We start from the raw sequence: 23,595 nt of genomic DNA, 5'->3' as shown, positions 1-23,595 counted from the left end.
TTGTGCAAAGCAATGATGACGGCACGTGTTTCCTTGCAGGTAACCATGGTTAACAGAGGAAGAACAATGATTTCAAGCACCACCCTCCTTTTAAAGCTTCCAGTATGTTATTCTAACTCAATCAGCATGACAGAGTGATCTCCAGCCTTGTCCTCGTCAACACTCTCACCTGTGTTAACGAGAGCATCACTGACATGATGTCAGCTGGTCCTTTTGTGGCAGGGCTGAAATGCAGTGGAAATGTTTTTGGGGGATTAAGTTCATTTTCATGGCAAAGAGGGACTTTGCAATTAATTGCAATTCATATGATCACTCTTCATAACATTCTGGAGTATATGCAAATTGCCATCATAAAAACTGAGGCAGCAGACTTTGTGAAAATTAATATTTGTGTCATTCTCAAAACTTTTGACCACGACTGTACACCCCTGATTGACGTACCTCCAGGTGAGTACTGACTGGCACCCATCTTGGGGCTGCCTCGGTTTCGGGGGGACATCAGGAGCCCCTGCTGGGGGCCAATCATCCGGGGGCTCCCCAAGGGGCTGTTCATACCCCCCATTCCATACCCCCCACTGCTCTGGAAAGGGGGCTGCTGGGGGTGCTGATGTTGCTGCTGGGGTTGCTGATGTTGCTGCTGGGGTAGCTGATGTTGCTGCATGCCAGGGTGGTTCCCTGGACCTGGGTGGTTCATCTGATGACCCATCTGATTCATTTGGTTCATCTGGCCCATCTGATTCATCTGCATCATTCTGTTGCCCATGCCTCCCCTGCCGCTACCACCACCTCCATTCCCTCCGTACATTGAACCCCCTCCAATCTGTCCCATGTGGCTCTGTTCATTCATGGGCCCGTAGCCCCGGTTCATACCCCCCATGCCTCCACCAGGGGGCATGTTCATCTGGGTGTTGGGGTTGGGGGCCCCCATGCCCTGCTGCCTCATAGGCCCTGGCATCAGGCCCCCGCCCTGGGCAGAGCGATAGCCATGCTGCTCCCTGGAAGAGAGGACGAGGAGGCGAGAAGGAGGAGGAGAAAAGAGCATGTGAGAGAAGTGAGGTTATCATGACATCCTTGGCGCTCTATTCTGGTAAACACTCAGATCCAGTCTAGCAGAAGAGTCTCTTGAATAGTCATAAGATGGAACTGAAGTACATACACACTGAAGAAAGTAATTTAACGAAAAAAAATTAAGAAAAAAAAGTCAATTCACTACTCAACCTTCTAAACCTTACTTCTTCCAAGTGTTCTTTGAGACTTGTCAAGCACAATAATTGTACCTATTCCTCTTACTGAGAATGGAACAAAACCACCAGGTGGCCTGTAGGCATTCTCCACTGTGTGAAACATCAATACAAGCCTTCAGAGCCATCTGCCATAGAGAGGATGTTGTGGATATCAGCAGGCATCAGTTACCTCAGCTGTGTGTGTTTGTGTACTCTGTGTCTTGCAAAGTTAGCAAGAATGTGTGTAACTCGTTTTCTACCTCAGAAGGTGTGTGTGTGTACCTCTGTAGCAGGTGGGTGGATATGAAGCCCTGGGCCTCGTTGCTCATGGGGTGGCGGTAAAGCTTGCTCTTGGTCTGGGCCGTGACAGGGGTGCCGTCCGAGAGAGAGAAACGGTACAGGGGGGTCTCAGCGTGACCCTGTAGGAAGGCTGTGGGGCCAAGGACAAGGGGGCAAATACAATGGGTTCATATCAAGATATGGAAGTGAAATATATATCAAAGATGAGGTATAGGGTTGGTGGTATCATGACAAAAGTGGCTCTTTGTGATGCCATTCATGCGTGTTTTTGGACAGGTATGTGTGTTTTGGGAAAGGTACCGTGTGTGCGACTGCGTGTAACACATGTGTGTATTGGTACAGGTGTGTGTGTGGCGTACCCTCGTGATAGTGGCGTTTGTGGGACCAGGGCTGTCCGTCACTGTGCTGTAGGAACATCTGGATACAGCGCCTCAGCAGGTCCTCCCAGCCAGGACGCATGGACGCACGCAAAGAGTTCTGGTCTATCTGGATCAGCTTACCTGGAGGAAAGAAGAGGAGCTGGAGATTGTGGAGCATGGATTGTATATACAGTGAGGGAAAAAAGTATTTGATCCCCTGCTGATTTTGTACGTTTGCCCACTGACAAAGACATGATCAGTCTATAATTTTAATGGTAGGTTTATTTGAACAGTGAGAGACAGAATAACAACAAAAAAATCTAGAAAAACGCATGTCAAAAATGTTATACATTTATTTGCATTTTAATGAGAGAAATAAGTATTTGACCCCTCTGCAAAACATGAGTACTTGGTGGCAAAACCCTTGTTGGCAATAATATGCCATTTAGCAGACGCTTTTATCCAAAGCGACTTACAGTCATGTGTGCATACATTTTTACATATGGGTGGTCCCGGGGATCGAACCCACTACCATGGCATTACAAGCGCCATACTCTACCAATTGAGCTACAGAGGACCACAATCACAATCACAGAGGTCAGACGTCTCTTGTAGTTGGCCACCAGGTTTGCACACATCTCAGGAGGGATTTTGTTCCACTCCTCTTTGCAGATCTTCTCGAAGTCATTAAGGTTTCGAGGCTGACGTTTGGCAACTCGAACCTTCAGCTCCCTCCACAGACTTTCTATGGGATTAAGGTCTGGAGACTGGCTAGGCCACTCCAGGACCTTAATGTGCTTCTTCTTGAGCCACTCCTTTGTTGCCTTGGCCGTGTGTTTTGGGTCATTGTCATGCTGGAATACCCATCCACGACCCATTTTCAATGCCCTGGCTGAGGGAAGGAGGTTCTCACCCAAGATTTGACGGTACATGGCCCCGTCCATCGTCCCTTTGATGCGGTGAAGTTGTCCTGTCCCCTTAGCAGAAAAACACCCCCAAAGCATAATGTTTCCACCTCCATGTTTGACGGTGGGGATGGTGTTCTTGGGGTCATAGGCAGCATTCCTCCTCCTCCAAACACAGCGAGTTGAGTTGATGCCAAAGAGCTCGATTTTGGTCTCATCTGACCACAACACTTTCATCCAGTTCTCCTCTGAATCATTCAGATGTTCATTGGCTAACTTCAGACGGCCCTGTATATGTGCTTTCTTGAGCAGGGGGACCTTGCGGGCGCTGCAGGATTTCAGTCCTTCACGGCGTAGTGTGTTACCAATTGTTTTCTTGGTGACTATGGTCCCAGCTGCCTTGAGATCATTGACAAGATCCTCCCGTGTAGTTCTGGGCTGATTCCTCACCGTTCATGATCATTGCAACTCCACGAGGTGAGATCTTGCATGGAGCCCCATGCCGAGGGAGATTGACAGTTATTTTGTGTTTCTTCCATTTGCGAATAATCGCACCAACTGTTGTCACCTTCTCACCAAGCTGCTTGGCGATGGTCTTGTAGCCCATTCCAGCCTTGTGTAGGTCTACAATCTTGTCCCTGACATCCTTGGAGAGCTCTTTGGTCTTGGCCATGGTGGAGAGTTTGGAATCTGATTGATTGATTGCTTCTGTGGACAGGTGTCTTTTATACAGGTAACAAGCTGAGATTAGGTGCACTCCCTTTAAGAGTGTGCTCCTAATCTCAGTTCGTTACCTGTATAAAAGACACCTGGGAGCCAGAAATCTTTCTGATTGAGAGGGGGTCAAATACTTATTTCCCTCATTAAAATGCAAATCAATTTATAACATTTTTGACATGCGTTTTTCTGGATTTTGCTGTTCAAATAAACCTACCATTAAAATTATTGACTGCTCATTTCTTTGTCAGTGGGCAAATTTACAAAATCAGCAGGGGATCAAATACTTTTTTCCCTCACTGTACCTATTGAAAGACCTCCATTTTTGTAAAATGTATATACCCATTTAAGGATATTGTACACTTTATGTACACACAAGGCCCTATTAAATCAAACTCTGCAACCAGGTTTGCGGGATATGTCAAAAACATAAATTGTGTTGCGGTCAGTTTCACCTGAAAGCTCGTGCCGGGTGTTGAAGCTCTCTGTTCTCTCCACAGCAGTCACACGACGGGCCACACAGATCATACACGACTGCAGGTCTGAGGAAGAAGGGAAATAGTTAGTTTAGCTACACATACATTACGTTTGGGCTCGTGTGTGTGTGTGATTGTGTGTGTATGTGTGTAAGATTGTGTGTGTGTGTCGTTTGTATGTGAGTGTGTCTGTGTGTGCGTGTGTCCATACCTTCCCCCTCTTCTATCATGGCCTTGGGCTGGGTCAAGGCGAAGCATTGCATGATCTCGTAGCGCGGCCCTCCTGGTCCCTCCTCCACATGTCCGTGGGTGTGGCCAAACTTGACCAGCATGCGGCAGGTGAAGGTGTGGCTCTTCTGACGTGGCGCCTCCCCCCCCCAGGACACCCCATTAACTGTGGAGGACGAGACACCCACATCAATATACATGTAGTACATACAAATATTTTATTTTAACAGGGAGTCCCATTGAGACCAACGTCTCTTTTGCAAGGGAGCCCTGCATGCACACAATTTACAAAATACAATAGAATACAAACACAGTGCCTTCAGAAAGTATTCACACCCCTTGACTTATTTCACATTTTGTTGTGTTACAGCCTGAATTCAAAATGGATTAAATAGATTTTTTTTCTCACCCATCTACACACAATACCCCATAATGACAAAGTGTTTTTAGAAATTTTAGAAATATCTAATCTAATTTACATAAGTATTCATACCCGAGTCAATACTGTAGAAGCGCCTTTGTCAGCGATTACAGCTGTGAGTCTTTCTAGATAAGTCTCTAAGAGCTTTCCAAGGCGGCAGGTAGCTTAGTGGTTAAGAGCGTTGTGCCAGTAACCGAAAGGTCGCTGGTTCTAATCCCCGAGCCGACTAGGTGAAAAATCTGTCGATGTGCCCTTGAGCAAGGCACTTAACCCTAATTGCTCCTGTAAGTCGCTCTGGATAAGAGCGTCTGCTAAATGACTAAAATGTAAATTTTTCCACACCTGGATTGTGCAACATTTGCCCATTATTCTTTAAGCTCTGTTAGACAACCATTTTCAGGTCTTGCCATAGATTTTCAAGTAGATTTAATTAAAAACTAACTCAGCCACTCAGGAACATTCACTGTCTTCTTGGTAAGCAACTCCAGTGTATATTTGGCCTTGTGTTTTAGGTTATTGTCCTGCTGAAAGGTGAATTAATCTCCAAGTGTCTGGTGGAAAACAGACTGAACCAGGTTTTCTTCTAGGATTTTGCCTGTGCTTAACACCATTCCATTTATTTTTTATCCTGAAAAACTCCCCAGTCCTTAACGATTACAAGCATACCCATAACATGATGCAGCCACCACTATGCTTGAAAATATGGAGAGTGGTACTCAGTAATGTGTTGCATTGGATTTGCCCCAAACATAACACTTTGTATTCAGGACAAAACATTAATTGCTTTGCCACATTTTTTTCAGTATTACTTTAGTGCCTTGTAGAAAACAGGATGCATGTTTTGGAATATTTGTATTCTGTACAGGCTTCCTTCTTTTCACTCTGTCAATTAGGTTACTATTGTGGAGTAACTACAATGTTCTTGATCCATCCTCCATTTTCTCCTATCACAGCCATTAAACTCTGTAACTGTTTTAAAGTCACCATTGGCCTCATGGTGAAATCCCTGAGCGTTTTCCTTCCTCTCCGGCAACTGAGTTAGGAAGGACGCCTGTATATTTGTAGTGTCTGGGTATATTGATACACCATCCAAGGTGTAATTAATAAATTCACCATGCTCAAAGGAATATTCAATGTTGTTGTTTTTTACCCATCTACCAATAGGTGCCCTTCTGGTCTTTGTGGTTGAATCTGTGTTTGAAATTCACTGCTCGACTGAGGGACCTTACAGATAATTGTATGTGTGGGGTACAGAGATGACGTAGTCATTCAAAAATCATGTTAAATACTAGTATTGCACACAGAGTGAGTTCATGCAACTTATTATGTGACTTGTTAAGCAAAGTTTTACTCCTGAACTTATTTAGGATTGCCATAAGGGGTTAAATACTTATTGACTCAAGACATTTCAGCTTTAAATGTTTTACTAATTTACTAAATGTTTTACACTTTGACATTATGGGGTATTTGTGTGTAGGCCAGTGACCAAAAATGTTTTTGCAATATAATCCATTATATATTAAGGCTGTAACACAACAAAATGTGGAAAGAGTCAAGGGGTGTGAATACTTTCTGAAGGCACTGTATAAAAAATTACTAACACACTCAAGAAAAACAATCCCATTCCTCATAAAAAAAGAGGTCCCCAATCAACATGTTGAACTGCCTGAGAGGCATCAGTACATCCAGTTGTAGGGAACTTTGTAGATTGTTTCATACATGGGATGGGGTGCAAAGAAACAAAAATATGTATGTACAAACAAACACGGATAGAGAGCCTCAGACCTACAGTATGTACAGTATACGCACAAACATATTTTGTCAGTGTCAAACATAACATTATGTAATTTAGCTAACACTCTTATCCGGAGCGACTTGCAGTCGGAGAATAAAACAAGGACACACGGCACAACCAGAGACAAACATGATATGAGATTAATTCAAGAAAGATGCATTGTATAATCTTCTAAATCGTTCAAATATCGGGACACACACACACACCACACACACATACCACACACACACACCACACACCACACACGCGACAGAGGAACCAGCCCTGCTTGCTAGAGTATTACTACTTTCCTTCTTAAATCTAAAAGCAGAAGTATTCCCTCTCATTCTGATTCCTGGCTAAATGGACCATGGGATTAATGTAGCTGAAGTGTCGATTTCCAATATCCCTCCAGCACTGTGCAGCTGCCGAGGGCAGGGGGGAAGCAGAGCAGCCAGGTAGGCAGGGACACCCAGCCATCTATCCCGATTTGGGCCCTGACTCCTCATCAAAGCACAGCCACCCAAGAGGGTCACCTTCACAAGAAAGGGGATGGGGTGGGGGAGGGGTGCTCAACTAAACTTTACAGAGAGAGATCCTACTGTAGGCCTTGTGAAAATACTTTTAGCATTCATCCTACATTCTCTTGTCTGACACAAACACAATTAAAAAGGTGTTAAAATAGCACAGGTTCCATTACATTGCCTCTCTCCTATTCAGTCATGTGAGATCAATGATTAGGACGTGAGTGAGGAAGGTTTGGAACAGGGCCCCAGTCTCCCCCAAGGTCTGCCTTATCAGGGACCAAGGCCTCCAGTCTGTCTGAAGCCTTTTCAGGGACCAAGGCCTCCATCTGTCTGAAGCCTTATCAGGGACCAAGGCCTCCAGTCTGTCTGAAGCCTTATCAGGGACCAAGGCCTCCAGTCTGTCTGATGCCTTATCAGGGACCAAGGCCTCCAGTCTGTCTGATGCCTTATCAGGGACCAAGGCCTCCAGTCTGTCTGATGCCTTATCAGGGACCAAGGCCTCCAGTCTGTCTGTTTCTGACAGGGCAGGTGGAGGGACTGAGGGAACATGTGTCTGTACAGAGAGGGGGCCCTAGGGCATGGGGGTTTCTAACTGATACTGAGAGATGATTTAAAAAGGTCTTAGACCATTAGGATCCTTTCTCCAGCCTGACAGAGACAACAACACCGCCTGGCCGTGAGGCCCGACATTTCCCCTCAGACACAATTGACCAGCACTTAGGCTGGACAGAGGGGTCGATTCAGGGAGAAAACACACACACACGAGAAACAAAAACATCCCACCCCCTATACACACACAGGGGGTTGTGAAAGTAAGAGAAAATGTGTGTTGTGTGTGTGTGTGTGGTGTGCATATGTGTGTGTGTGTGTGTGTGTGTGTGAAGCCCCAGTTGGCGTGGTCAGTGGTCATCCCACAGGAATGTGCAGAGAGAGCGTATTTCATTCATGGAGTCAGAGATAATGATGGGGGAGAGGCGCGGGGAGGAGAGAGAATAAAAAAGAAATATAGAGAAAGGGAAAGCAAAAGAAAGAAACTAGAGTCCTACCAACCACATTATTCAACACTAAGTTAAGTATAAAAATAGACAAGAGAATAGGTGAAAAAGACAGAAAGTACAAAACAGAGCGAGAGAGAGAGAGAGACGATGACACTTTGGAGCCGCTGCTTAGGAACACTGCTGGGGAGTAAATCAGGGAGCAGGTTCAGCTGAGCACACGTATCCATAATTAATCAGCTTTATAAATAGACACACACACACAGAGAATGAAAGCTGGTGAAGTGCAGCAGTGCATTATTCAGTAGTGAGTAGTTTCCAGATGGCTGCCATGAGATCTGAATAGAGCACAGGTCTGTTTTACACTGTCTGGACCACTGAGTGTGACTGACAGCTCTGCCACGCTCTGTCTGCTTAGAACTAGCTCTTTGTGTGTGAGCAGGTGGGTCACAGTGTGTGTGTGTGTGTGTGTGTGTGTGTGTGGTACCATTGGTCTTGGGCAGGTTCTTGTGGAACTCCTCCCTGTCATCCTCATGGAGGATGTTGTAGACGGAAGTGTTGATGAGCTCCTCCTGTTTGTACTGCAGGTACTGGGTCACGTTGTCAGACACAAACACTATGCTGCCCTCCCGGTTCACCACAAACAGAAAACCATCCAGGGCCTGAGGACAGAGGGAAAACACATGAAGAGTCAGTACAAAGGCCAATAAGAGGCCAGAGTCAGCACAGCCAGCCAATCAAAGAGGAGAGTCGTGACCTTTGACCTCACCTGCAGCAGGAGCGGCCCGAGGTGGTCTTTGTCTATGACCCCCTGTCCCGTGGAGGACACGTCCGACTTCTGTACATCGTCATCGTTGGAGGACGCTTTGCCTGAACGGAGGAGACCGTACAGTCAGATATGCCTCATTCTACAATCAAGTACACAGTAACACACATCTCCTGTACAATCTCCTGTGCAAGTGTGTGTGCAAATAAGAAAACATTTCAAGTATGAAGAGCTGAGCTGTGAAAGGCGTAAACTCTTTAAACACAGATCTGTGTAACTCTACATCCCCATCCACTTATTAGAGCTCCAACAACCACCAGGGGTCAGCGTTTCCCAACCTTCCCTCCACACAAAGCACCAGGTAAAGGGAGCAACATCCATATGCAGGCTTCTCTGTCTGAGGAGCGATGGGGCTGAGACCAGACCAGGGCTGGATGTAGACCAGAGCAGTCTAGTGTATGGTGTGGACTAGGTAACAGCCTGCCTTGCTGCCTCCATGCTTTATATTTAGTGTGAGATTTAAGAGGGACTGGCTGGCTGGCAGAGACCCAGGCAGGCACTAGGCAGCAGCAGTATTAATGCAGAAGCTATCTGGAGCTGGACTACAGGAATCACTCCATCTGATTAGGTCCAAGGGGGGAAAAGATACAGCAAACACAAAGAAAAACAGCCAGGCCTGCTCTGAAGAGAGAGAGAGAGAGAGAGAGAGAGAGAGAGAGAGAGAGAGAGAGAGAGAGAGAGAGAGAGAGAGAGAGAGAGAGAGAGAGAGAGAGAGCTCTGTAGCACGCTGGGTATGTACATAGTCAATGGTAGACTTCAAGGGGACTCCTATGGTAGGTACACATATAGCTCATCTATTGGCAGTAGTACTGTAGACTACTTTATCACTGACCTCAACCCAGAGTCTCTCAGAGCGTTCACAGTCAGCCCACTGACACCCCTATCAGATCACAGCAAAATCACAGTCTACTTGAACAGAGCAATACCCAAATACCCACTATGGTGAATCAATAAAACACAAAAGGAAAAGAAGGAACAGCACGTCAGAAATCAGCTCAATGTATTTGAAGAATCCATAGACTAACCACTTCTGGGAAAATTGGAAAACACTAGAACAACAACACGAAGAGTAATCTATCCAAAACGGAGATGTATGGGTAAACCACTTCTCCAATCTTTTTGGCCCTATAATAATGAACAAACAGCAAAAACATATACATGATCAAATACAAATCTTAGAATCAACTATTAAACACTACCAGAACCCACTGGATTCTCCAATTACATTGAATGAACTACAGGACAAAATACAAACCCTCCAACCCAAAAAGGCCTGTGGTGTTCATGGTATCCTCAATGAAATTATAAAATATACAGACCACAAATTCCAATTGGCTATACTTAAACCCTTTAACATCAACCTTAGCTCTGGCATCTTCCCCAATATTTGGAACCAAGGACTGATCACCTCAATCCACAAAAGTGGAGACAAATTTGACCCCAATAACTACCGTGGGATATGCGTCAACAGCAACCTTGGGAAAATCCTCTGCATTATCATTAACAGCAGACTCGTACATTTCCTCAGTGAAAACAATGTACTGAGCAAATGTCAAATTCGCTTTTTATCAAATTACCGTATGACAGACCACGTATTCACCCTGCACACCCTAATTGACAAACAAACAAACCAAAACAAAGGCAAAGTCTTCTCATGCTTTGTTGATTTCAAAAAAGCGTTTGACTCGATTTGGAATGAGGGTCTGCTATACAAATTGATGGAAAGTGGTGTTGGGGGAAAAACATACAACATTATAAAATCCAACAAATGTGCGGTAAAAATGGGCAAAAAACACACACATTTCTTTCCACAGGGCCGTGGGGTGAGACAGGGATGCAACCTAAGCCCCACCCTATTCAACGAATTGGCGAGGGCACTAGAACAGTCTGCAGCACCCGGCCTCACCCTACTAGAATCTGAAGTCAAATATCTACTGTTTGCTGATGATCTGGTGCTTCTGTCCCCAACCAAGGAGGGCCTACAGCAGCACCTAGATCTTCTGCACAGATTCTGTCAGACCTGGGCCCTGACAGTAAATCACAGTAAGACAAAAATAATGGTGTTTCCAAAAAGGTCCAGTTGCCAGGACCACAAATATAAATTCCATTTAGACACTGTTGCCCTAGAGCACACAAAAAAACTATACATACCTCGGCCTAAACATCAGCGCCACAGGTAACTTCCACAAAGCTGTGAATGATCTGAGAGACAAGGCAAGAAGGGCCTTCTATGCCATCAAAATGAACATAAAATGTGACATACCAATTAGGATCTGGCTAAAAATACTTGAATCAGTTATAGAACCCATTGCCCTTTATGGTTGTGAGGTCTGGGGTCCGCTCACCAACCAAGAATTCACAAAATGGGACAAACAACAAATTGAGACTGCATGCAGAATTCTGCTAAAATATCCTCAGTGTACAACGTAAAACACCAAATAATGCAGGCTGAGCAGAATTAGGCCGATACCTGCTAATGATCAAAATCCAGAAAAGAGCCGTTAAATTCTATAACCACCTAAAAGGAAGCGATTCCCAAACCTTCCATAACAAAACCATCACCTACAGAGAGATTCACTTGGAGAAGAGCCCCCTAAGCAAGCTGGTCCTGGGGCTCTGTTTACAAACACAAAACAAACAGACCCTACAGAGCCCCAGGATAGCAACACAATAAGACCCAACCAAATCATGAGAAAACAAAAAGAGAATTACTTGACACATTGGAAAGAATTTACAAAAAAACAGAGCAAACTAGAATGCTATTTGGCCCTAAACAGAGAGTACACAGTGGCAGAATACCTGACCACTGTGACTGACTCAAACTTAAGGAAAGCTTTGACTATGTACAGACTCAGTGAGCATAGCCTTGCTATTGAGAAAGGCCGCCGTAGGTAGACCTGGCTCTCAAGAGAAGACTGGCTATGTGCACACTGCCCACAAAATGAGGTGGACACTGAGCTGCACTTCCTAACCTCCTGCCAAATGTATGAGCATATTAGAGACCCATATTTCCCTCAGATTACACAGAAACAAACCCAATTTTGATAAACTCCCATATATATATATATATATATATATATATATATATATATATATATATATATTGGGTGAAATACCACAGTGTGCAATCACAGCAGCAAGATTTGTGACCTGTTACCACTAGAAAAGGGAAACCAGTGAAGAACAAACACCATTGTAAATACAAGCTATATTTATGTTTATTAATCTTCACTTTTGTACCTTAACTATTTGCACATAATATGACTTTTGAAATTTCTTTATTCTTTTGGAACTTTTGTGAGTGTAATGTTTACTGTTAATTTATATTGTTTATTTCACTTTTGTTTATTATATACTTCACTTGCTTTGGCAATGTTAACATATGTTTCCCATGCCAATAAAGCCCTTAAATTGAAATTGAATTGAGAGGGGGGTAGACAGAGAAGATGGGTGGGGGCAGAGGGAGAAAGAAAGAAGGGGGTGGAGGAGAGGTAATGACAGAGGGAGGAGGATACGCTCCAGTGGTTCCCTCAATATCTTAAGATGCTAGGAGCAACCTGAGGATGCTGCATTTTATTGGACTGAAATACAGATGAAGCCAAAATGGCAAGCTAGAAAGAGAAGGAAGGAGAGAGTGAACTAGTGAAGAAGAGATACCGAGAAAGAGGAAAGGGGGAGGGTGGGACTGGGAGAGAGACACAGAGAGAAAAAATAAATAGATACAGAGAAATTGAGAGACAGAGAGAAAGTGAAATAGTGTGGGAGCAAGGGAGAGAGAGAAAGAAAGAAAGAAAGAAAGAAAGAAAGAAAGAAAGAAAGAAAGAAAGAAAGAAAGAAAGAAAGAAAGAAAGAAAGAAAGAAAGAAAGAAAGAAAGAAAGAAAGAAAGAAAGAAAGAAAGAAAGAAAGAAAGAAAGAAAGAAAGAAAGAAAGAGAGAGAGAGAGAGAAAGAAAGAAAGAGAGCCAGACAGAGTTGTAAAGAGTGAAATCTAATGCCTTTATTATTCACTTCCGGTAACTATGGCAACCTGTTTCCGGAGAGTCAGTGCCAGCTGTACTTCCCCTTCCTGTCGAGGTGGCAGAGACTAACTGTCACCTCCCCTTGCCTTAGTCTCTGTCTCTGTTCAGACTGACTGTCACCTCCCCCTGCCTCAGTCTCAGTCTCTGTTCAGACTAACTGTCACCTTCCCCTGCCTCAGTCTCTGTTCAGACTAACTGTCACCTTCCCCTGCCTCAGTCTCTGTCTCTGTTCAGACTAACTGTCACCTTCCCCTGCCTCAGTCTCTGTTCAGACTAACTGTCACCTTCCCCTGCCTCAGCCTCTGTTCAGACTAACTGTCACCTCCCCCTGCCTCAGTCTCTGTCTCTGTTCAGACTAAATGTCACCTCCCCCTGCCTCAGTCTCTGTTCAGACTAACTGTCACCTTCCCCTGCCTCAGTCTCTGTTCAGACTAACTGTCACCTTCCCCTGCCTCAGCCTCTGTTCAGACTAACTGTCACCTCCCCCTGCCTCAGTCTCTGTTCAGACTAACGGTCACCTCCCCCTGCCTCAGTCTCGGTCTCTGTTCAGACTAAATGTCACCTCCCCCTGCCTCAGCCTCTGTTCAGACTATACAGTGGGGAAAAAAAGTATTTAGTCAGCCACCAATTGTGCAAGTTCTCCCACTTAAAAAGATGAGAGAGGCCTGTAATTTTCATCATAGGTACACGTCAACTATGACAGACAAAATGAGAAAAAAAAATCCAGAAAATCACATTGTAGAATTTTTAATGAATTTATTGGCATATGATGGTGGAAAATAAGTATTTGGTCAATAACAAAAGTTTCTCAATACTTTGTTATATACCCTTTGTTGGCAATGACACAGGTCAAACATTTTCTGTAAGTCTTCACAAGGTTTTCACACACTGTTGCTGGTATTTTGGCCCATTCCTCCATGCAGATCTCCTCTAGAGCAGTGATGTTTTGGGGCTGTCGCTGGGCAACACAGACTTTCAACTCCCTCCAAAGATTTTCTATGGGGTTGAGATCTGGAGACTGGCTAGGCCACTCCAGGACCTTGAAATGCTTCTTACGAAGCCACTCCTTCGTTGCCCGGGCGGTGTGTTTGGGATCATTGTCATGCTGAAAGACCCAGCCACGTTTCATCATCAATGCCCTTGCTGATGGAAGGAGGGTTTCACTCAAAATCTCACGATACATGGCCCCATTCATTCTTTCCTTTACACGGATCAGTCGTCCTGGTCCCTTTGCAGAAAAACAGCCCCAAAGCATGATGTTTCCAACCCCATGCTTCACAGTAGGTATGGTGTTCTTTGGATGCAACTCAGCATTCTTTGTCCTCCAAACATGACGAGTTGAGTTTTTACCAAAAAGTTATATTTTGGTTTCATCTGACCATATGACATTCTCCCAATCCTCTTCTGGATCATCCAAATGCACTTCAGACGGGCCTGGACATGTACTGGCTTAAGCAGGGGGACACGTCTCGCACTGCAGGATTTGAGTCCCTGGCGGCGTAGTGTGTTACTGATGGTTGGCTTTGTTACTTTGGTCCCAGCTCTCAGCAGGTCATTCACTAGGTACCCCCGTGTGGTTCTGGGATTTTGCTCACCGTTCTTGTGATCATTTTGACCCCACGGGGTGAGATCTTGCGTGGAGCCCCAGATCGAGGGGAGATTATCAGTGGTCTTGTATGTCTTCCATTTCCTAATAATTGCTCCCACAGTTGATTTCTTCAAACCAAGCTGCTTACCTATTGCAGATTCAGTCTTCCCAGCCTGGTGCAGGTCTACAATTTTGTTTTTGGTGTCCTTTGACAGCTCTTTGGTCTTGGCCATTGTGAAGTTTGGAGTGTGACTGTTTGAGGTTGTGGACAGGTGTCTTTTATACTGATAACAAGTTCAAACAGGTGCCATTAATACAGGTAACGAGTGGAGGACAGAGGAGCCTCTTAAAGAAGTTGTTACAGGTCTGTGAGAGCCAGAAATCTTGCTTGTTTGTAGGTGACCAAATACTTATTTTCCACCATAATTTGCAAATAAATTCATTAAAAATCCTACAATGGGATTTTCTGGAATTTTTTTTCTCAATTTGTCTGTCATAGTTGACGTGTACCTATGATGAAAATTACAGGCCTCTCTCATCTTTTTGAGTGGGAGAACTTGCACAATTGGTGGCTGACTAAATACTTTTTTTCCCCACTGTAATCCTCCCACTCCATTAGGCTCAGCTAGATCTAGGACACTAAACTGATCTTAGATCAATGTCTAGGGCCAACTTCAGCCTACTACTCCCTGCCGGTCCCCCTACCAATGCCCATCACAGAAGGCTGCCGAGAGGAGGACTGCTCATAATAATGGCTGGAATGGAGTGAATGGAATGGTATCAAACACATGGAAACCATGAGGTTGATGTGTTCGATACCATTTCATTTATTCCGTTCCAGCCGCTACAATGAGCCCGTCCTCCCCAATTAAGGTACCACCAACCTCTGGTGCCTCCAAGCCATTGTGAACACCAGTGGTGCCCAGCCAAAGGGGGAATGAAACATGCTCAAAAGTACTGTAAAATATTCACAATGTAACACCTAATCTACAACAACTTCCACAAGATCGTACCTGACAATAACGGAGGCTAAGCAGTCCACTTTGATTACCTGTAACGGCAGTTACACAACCAATGACATGCACACAAAGGCAGTGACATGCACACAAAGCCCTGCCAAAGTTCCCCCAAACAATCACCAATAGCCCAGGCTGTGAAATGGTGTGGCGATGAATGAGTGATGGATGAGTCTGTAGCTCTGTGCACCTGGGCCCACAGCTCTCCCTCCCCTACCCTCCTCTCCCTGGCCCAGCTGCTCTGGGGGAAAGACACACAGCCAGGGCTCCAGCCCTCTCACAGACCTGCTCCATACTATCAGCTCTAACTGCCTCCCTTTTAGCCCATCTTGCTTTCCAGTGCCACTCCAGTGCTAATCCAGTGCCACTCCAGTGCTAATCCAGTGCTACTCCAGTGCTAATCCAGTGCTATCTTCACATCTGTTAGGCTATCATCAAGGCCAATAACACTCCAAATGTTTTAGGTGCACTAACAACATTGGGAGCCACAGATTTAAGGGGTGATATGATGAAAGTAATGGTGATGGGTTTACTATTAGTCCTGTCCACAGGCTGACCAAACGTAGTATCCCAAATAGGGAATAGGGTGTCATTTCTGACATAGCCACAGTACTGGTTCTGAGACAGCCATGTCTAGCAGTGGTACTGTGTAGTCAGTGATAAAGTGACAGATATTACTAATGGGTTAGCCACCGCTACAGTGTGTGTGTGTGTCTACTGACCCTGCTCTTTGATCTGTCTGATCTGGCGCACCGTCTCCTTGAGGATGGCACACTTGTCTGGCTTGACGTTGAAGCTGTCGATGTCACCGAGGTTGGCAGAGATCAGTTCGGCCAGCTCCTCTATGTATTTAGTCTCCTGCTCCCGCCGCCTCCGCTCACACCTACAGGGGGTACCACTGTGTGTTATTACCGGTATTCACCATTATTATTTACCGTTGTTTTACCAGGGTTCTATTCATTAGGCACCAAACTGAAGAAAATGGACTGAAACAGGGAGGGACTACCTGAAATTGTACAATAAGAAATTCTTATATTTGTTTTCCATTGCAAAACGCTTTAAAACGTTTTTCATTCCATGCCCGACTGAATATGACCCTGGTAGTTTGACTAGGAAAACACTCAGCATATTCAAGAAAATCAGCCTATTTCCATGTTTAAGGTTAGCGAATCTGCCCAGTGTCTTTAATGTGCCGAATGTCATTTACAGTATAGCATTCTGGGATGTGGCTCAATCACTGTAATAACAACCTTTCATTCTCTAGTTCAGGTACTCTGAGCATTGACTCAACCATGCTTGGACATGCACATTCAACCTTCCATGACTTTGAGGATGCATTTACAGACTATTCAAACAGAAACCGGTTTACAACAGGTCAATGTTGAGCTTAACCCAATATCCCACCCAAATAATCAAATGGTCAAATATTGTGAAACCGGTTTCAAACTGGTTCAAACTGGCTGTGTTTACACAGGCAGCCCAATTCTGATCTTTTTTTTACTAATTGGTCTTTTGACCAATCAGATCAGCTCTGAAAAAGATCTGATGTGAAAAGATCTGATGTGATAGATCAAAAGACCAATACTTTTAAGGTGAATGACTACAGCTACTAGTGATCTCCAGAGTCAGTAGCCAGGGTTGACCTACAGTAGAATACAGTAAAAAGGCTCAACCCTGTTGTAATTCAAAATGTATGATTACAAATGTGTATTATCTCACTTGACAAAATATATGTGTATGTTTTATCACCAGCCCCCTACTCACCCCAGACTGGGCGTGTCGCAGGTGGAGAGCTTGCGTTTTCGGTTTTCCGAGCTCAGAGGCTCCATGGAGTTGTCCCCCAGTCCGCTCATCGTGTACACATATCAGCACCTGACAAGGATAGGAAACACAAACACTTAGACAACAGGTGAGATGATGGGAGGGACGGCTAATAATATGTTAATGTGGCTGGGTGGGGAAGACAAAAACAGGTGTAGGAACCTCCATATACAGTGGGGGGAAAAAGTATTTAGTCAGCCACCAATTGTGCAAGTTCTCCCACTTAAAAAGATGAGAGAGGCCTGTAATTTTCATCATAGGTACACGTCAACTATGACAGACAAAATGAGAAAAAGAAAATCCAGAAAATCACATTGTAGGATTTTTAATGAATTTATTTGCAAATTATGGTGGAAAATAAGTATTTGGTCAATAACAAAAGTTTTGTTATATACCCTTTGTTGGCAATGACACAGGTCAAACGTTTTCTGTAAATCTTCACAAGGGTTTCACACACTGTTGCTGGTATTTTGGCCCATTCCTCCATGCAGATCTCCTCTAGAGCAGTGATGTTTTGGGGCTGTCGCTGGGCAACACAGACTTTCAACTCCCTCCAAATATTTTCTATGGGGTTGAGATCTGGCTAGGCCACTCCAGGACCTTGAAATGCTTCTTACGAAGCCACTCCTTCGTTGCCCGGGCGGTGTGTTTGGGATCATTGTCATGCTGAAAGACCCAGCCACGTTTCATCTTCAATGCCCTTGCTGATGGAAGGAGGTTTTCACTCAAAATCTCACGATACATGGCCCCATTCATTCTTTCCTTTACACGGATCAGTCGTCCTGGTCCCTTTGCAGAAAAACAGCCCCAAAGCATGATGTTTCCACCCCCATGCTTCACAGTAGGTATGGTGTTCTTTGGATGCAACTCAGCATTCTTTGTCCTCCAAACACGACGAGTTGAGTTTTTACCAAAAAGTTCTATTTTGGTTTCATCTGACCATATGACATTCTCCCAATCCTCTTCTGGATCATCCAAATGCACTCTAGCACACTTCAGACGGGCCTGGACATGTACTGGCTTAAGCAGGGGGACACGTCTGGCACTGCAGGATTTGAGTCCCTGGCGGCGTAGTGTGTTACTGATGGTAGGCTTTGTTACTTTGGTCCCAGCTCTCTGCAGGTCATTCACTAGGTCCCCCCGTGTGGTTCTGGGATTTTTGCTCACCGTTCTTGTGATCATTTTGACCCCACAGGGTGAGATCTTGCGTGGAGCCCCAGATCGAGGGAGATTATCAGTGGTCTTGTATGTCTTCCATTTCCTAATAATTGCTCCCACAGTTGATTTCTTCAAACCAAGCTGCTTACCTATTGCAGATTCAGTCTTCCCAGCCTGGTGCAGGTCTACAATTTTGTTTCTGGTGTCCTTTGACAGCTCTTTGGTCTTGGCCATAGTGGAGTTTGGAGTGTGACTGTTTGAGGTTGTGGACAGGTGTCTTTTATACTGATAACAAGTTCAAACAGGTGCCATTAATACAGGTAACGAGTGGAGGACAGAGGAGCCTCTTAAAGAAGAAGTTACAGGTCTGTGAGAGCCAGAAATCTTGCTTGTTTGTAGGTGACCAAATACTTATTTTCCACCATAATTTGCAAATAAATTCATTAAAAATCCTACAATGTGATTTTCTGGAAAAAAAATTCTCAATTTGTCTGTCATAGTTGACATGTACCTATGATGATAATTACAGGCCTCTCTCATCTTTTTAAGTGGGAGAACTTGCACAATTGGTGGCTGACTGAATACGTTTTTCCCCCACTGTATAAACACATCTAACCTTATGGCTATTGTTTAAACCCAGAGACAGACATGTAGGAGAAGCTTTATGTTAAATATACATATACAACCAGGGTACTCTTAAGCTTATATTATGCAAATAAGACACTCTTGGCACAATATGAAGAATCGATATTGCATTTTGCATCGTCTGCTTCTTTCTCTCCTTGGGTAGAGTGTGTTTAGGACCGGGCACACACACACACACACACACACACACACACACACACACACACACACACACATACACACACAGCAGGATTAGCAGTGTCTCTGACAGTAAGCCACGCTGCATGACTAACCCAGTTAAGACAGCCGTCTGTCTCCCACAATGCATCACACTCGGTATACAGGAAGTGGGCTGACAAAGGTGGGGGGGAGAGGAGAGCGAGAAGTCAGCAGCATGAAGTCTGCTGATTAGTTCATTTCTTTACCAGTGATGCTGGGGAAAGGTGAGAGGGGGCAGGGGGAGAGGGAGAGAATGCAAAAGGAGGTAGAGTGAATGAGGTGAGAGACAGAGAAAGGGAGAGGACATAGAGGGGGGAGATGCAGGAAGAGAGGAGGAGGATAAGAGAGGTGAGAGCGGTGGGAGACGGAGGAGAGAGGGATGCAGAGAGGGAGAGGGAAAAGCGTGGTGAAGGGGAGGGAGCAAGGGGGAGAGCAGGAAGAGAGTGAGAGAAGGAGTGGAAGAGAGAGGGAGGAGAGAGGGAGAAGAAAAGGAAGCATGTAGACAGGCCCATGAGCTTTGAGTCTCTGTGGTGCACGATCGGGAGGAGAACCACACTCCAGTGCCCTTCTTAACCTTCACAGCAAGTGCATCATTTTTATTCCATTGATTACATGGTTACCCTCTGACCGACATGCATGAAGCCTCTACTGAATAGAAAAGAAGGCCACCTGAGGGAAAGGAAGCACTGTTGCCATTCTCTCATTCTATCAATTTATTTTACAGATATTTTTAGTTATATTTATTAGGGGTAGCCTAATGTTTATCCATCACTCGGATACATATTTTAATTTCAATCATTTCAAGGACATACGATCGGCTTGACAGAGAGACTGAGTTTGACGCTACATTATCCCAGATATTGCATTTTAACGTTTTAAAGATAGCCCACTAGAACGGCTCATGAACAGACGTTCTACCCAGCCTATGCATTCGATCATGCCTGCTGGTCCGGCAATATCACCTAAATGAAAGTGTCCTCTGGTATAACCAAATAAAATCAATCAAATTGAAAAGCAGCCAATGGAGCTTGATGATGTTGGATGATGGCGTGATGCTCTTCCTCCCTTGGTGTGGACCAGGGTTTCCGTTAGCCGGTAATAGCCATCTTTTGGCCGATAAAAAAATTGAAAAGCTGACAATTATTTAGGTTAATATGCATAATTTAGTTAAATTAAATTGGCGCGTGTACAGTGTATTCGGTATGTACATTTGAAGTCGGAAGTTTACATACACCTTAGCCAAATACATTTAAACTCAGTTTTTCACAATTCCTGACATTTAATCCTAGTAAAAATTCCCTGTTTTAGGTCAGTTAGGATCACCACTTTATTTTAAGAATGTGAAATGTCAGAATATTAGTAGAGAGAATGATTTATTTCAGCTTTTATTTCTTTCATCGCATTCCCAGTGGGTCAGAAGTTTACATACACTCAATTAGTATTTGGTAGCATTGCCTTTAAATTGTTTAACTTGGGTCAAACGTTTCGGGTAGCCTTCCACAAGCTTCCCACAATAAGTTGGGTGAATTTTGGCCCATTCCTCCTGACAGAGCTGGTGTAACTGAGTCAGGTTTGTAGGCCTCCTTGCTTGCACACGCTTTTTCAGTTCTGCCCACACATTTTCTATAGGATTGAGGTCAAGGCTTTGTGATGGCCACTCCAATACCTTGACTTTGTTGTCCTTAAGCCATTTTGCCACAACTTTGGAAGTATGCTTGGGGTCTTGTCCATTTGGAAGACCCATTTGCGACCAAGCTTTAACTTCCTGACTGATGTCTTGAGATGTTGCTTCAAAATATCCACATAATTTTCCTTCCTCATGATGCCATCTATTTTGTGAAGTGCACCAGTCCCTCCTGCAGCAAAGCACCCCCACAGCATGATGCTGCTTCACGGTTGGGATGGTGTTCTTCAGCTTGCAAGCCACCCCCTTTTTCCTCCAAACAAAACGATGGTCATTATGGCCAAACAGTTCTATTTTTGTTTTATCAGACCAGAGGACATTTCTCCAAAAAGTACGATCTTTGTCCCCATGTGCAGTTACAAACCGTAGTCTGGCTTTTATATGGCGGTTTTGGAGCAGTGGCTTCTTCCTTGCTGAGTGGCCTTTCAGGTTATGTTGATATAGGATTCTTTACTGTGGATATAGACACTTTTGAACCTGTTTCCTCCAGCATCTTTACAAGGTCCTTTGCTGTTGTTCTGGGATTGATTTGCACTTTTCGCACCAAAGTACGGTCATCTCTAGGAGACAGAACGTGTCTCCTTCCTGAGCGGTATGACGGCTGCGTGGTCCCATGGTGTTTATACTTGCGTACTATTGTTTGTACAGATGAATGTGGTACCTTCAGGTGTTTGGAAATTGCTCCCAAGGATGAACCAGACTTGTGGAGGTCTACAATTATTTTTCTGAGGTCTTGGCTTATTTCTTTTGATTTTCTCATGAGGCAAGCAAAGAGGCACTGAGTTTGAAGGTAGGCCTTGAAATACATCCACAGGTACACCTCCAATTGACTCAAATGATGTCAATTAGCCTATCAGAAGCTTCTAAAGCCATGACATCATTTTCTGGAATTTTCCAAGCTGTTTAAAGGCACAGTCAACTTAGTGTATGTAAACTTCTGACCCACTGGAATTGTGATACAGTGAATTATAAGTGAAATAATCTGTCTGCAAACAATTGTTGGAAGAATTACTTGTGTTATGCACAAAGTAGATGTCCTAACCGACTTGCCAAAACTATAGTTTGTTAAAAATACATTTGTGGAGTGGTTGAAAAACGGGTTTGAATGACTCCAACCTAAGTGTATGTAAACTTCCCACTTCAACTGTAAATATATGGATGCAGTGTCATTGAATGTACAGCATACAGAGCCTTTGAGCGACAAATCTGTCCGAAAGCGCGAAAGCTGCTGCTACAGCAGCATCTCAAACAGCAAATGCAGAGGCAACGGAAAGCAGGCTTCATCAGCACGTCATACACCACTTTGCAATGAGCTGGAGGCAGTAAGCATTTTATTTAACATATACTTAATTGTTTTAAACTTAAAAGTTTTACTACATATTATGAGGCATGTCTTACCTTACTTCAAAGTAGCCTAGCCAAAATCAGACCATATCCGTGGAGGAAATTATTTTATATGAACTTTCTTTCATTGTCCAGTAGCCAAAGGTACAATCCTAGTCATATTAGCAACCCATGCTAGTTGTTGCATATTAGATCTCCCCTCTTTCAACATTTCTAATAGATATTTTAATCTCTGTCACATGAAACCGCTTGCATGTGCGGTGCGCTTTTGACAACTGTGTTTTTCCGGCAAACTGCATTATGGAACGAACATTCGCGTGTACCTACTGCCTTGTGCGCATTGCTGCGCTTAAAGAAATAATAGTTTATCAACATTTTAAACTAACGTTCTGATCTGTTGCATTTTTAAAATGTGTTTTAAATGAAATACCCCAGGGATCTATTGTCCCACAACTGCCCCAGAGTCTCGAACAAGCTGACCAAAATAATACGTCAACTTTTATACTATAGGGGATATCAGATTGACATAAACTAGTGATTTTGCTGTTCGTTACACATCTTGTTGGCTGAGGAAAAGTAAACGTGGAACGTTATTCTAACAGCTTCAAAGTGTGCATCAGAATTCGATAAGAAGGACGGCACATCATTGCAATCTTCGATTTGCATGTTCTGTTAATATGAATTACCATAATCTAAATGTGATTTCTGTCATTCTGAGCACCGTGGGTGGACGCCCTAATCAGATTACGCACCCAATGCATATGGTTCCTGTAACGTTCTCAAATGTCCGGTAAATTAAAATGCTGCCGATCAAATGTCCTTCGCCACATTTTCCTAACGGAAATCCTGGTGTGGACCCACAGGAGTTTCCACCCGACAACAACACTTAATTGAGAAGCATCATACAGTAGCTCTGTATGTAGGGAAACACACGCAGCTTTTTTTCAAACACGCTCCCTCACTCCCTCTTTCCCTCCCACCCAAACGCGTTTCTTTCAAATCTATCCATCTCTGTCAATCTTTCCTAAGAGTACAATCTCCTGCCTGCTTGTCTGTCTGTACTGTAATTCATCTTTGCATGAAACTACTAGACTACCCTTCCACTGTCTGATGACACCCGCCATTCCAGGGTGGAAAGGGGGAGAGAGAGAAAGACAGAGAGAGAGAGAAAGAGATAGAGAGGGAGAGAGATGGCTCCAGCGCTCTAATTGCAGAGTGAATGAGGCAGCCCCAGAGAATGGCTGATTAGGAGGGCTGCTGAAAACCCCAGGGAAATGGGTCACCTCCAGTTTGGTGCGAGCCACTTCTCCAGCGCAGCGCAGGGTGAAAAGTCAATTACACGCCACAGGCAGTGGGGCCTGGTAGGACACTG

The 23,595-nt window shown here is 44.3% G+C and overlaps 1 protein-coding gene across 1 annotated transcript in view; it reads right to left on the bottom strand.

The window, feature by feature from the left end:
• Positions 1-23,595, bottom strand: part of LOC121545431 (nuclear receptor coactivator 3-like) — a 109,451-nt gene that overhangs the window by 9,263 nt on the left and 76,593 nt on the right. The window contains 9 exon segments of the mRNA XM_041855961.2: positions 442-995; positions 1,506-1,653; positions 1,883-2,023; positions 3,960-4,046; positions 4,192-4,374; positions 8,413-8,587; positions 8,695-8,795; positions 16,096-16,256; positions 17,138-17,245. Coding sequence (XP_041711895.2) covers positions 442-995; positions 1,506-1,653; positions 1,883-2,023; positions 3,960-4,046; positions 4,192-4,374; positions 8,413-8,587; positions 8,695-8,795; positions 16,096-16,256; positions 17,138-17,226 — 1,639 coding nt within the window. The 5' untranslated portion in view covers positions 17,227-17,245.

The sequence above is a fragment of the Coregonus clupeaformis genome, unplaced genomic scaffold (assembly GCF_020615455.1).
Source record: "Coregonus clupeaformis isolate EN_2021a unplaced genomic scaffold, ASM2061545v1 scaf0012, whole genome shotgun sequence".
Taxonomy (NCBI): domain Eukaryota; kingdom Metazoa; phylum Chordata; class Actinopteri; order Salmoniformes; family Salmonidae; genus Coregonus; species Coregonus clupeaformis.
This window is presented reverse-complemented; position numbering and strand designations above follow the sequence as displayed.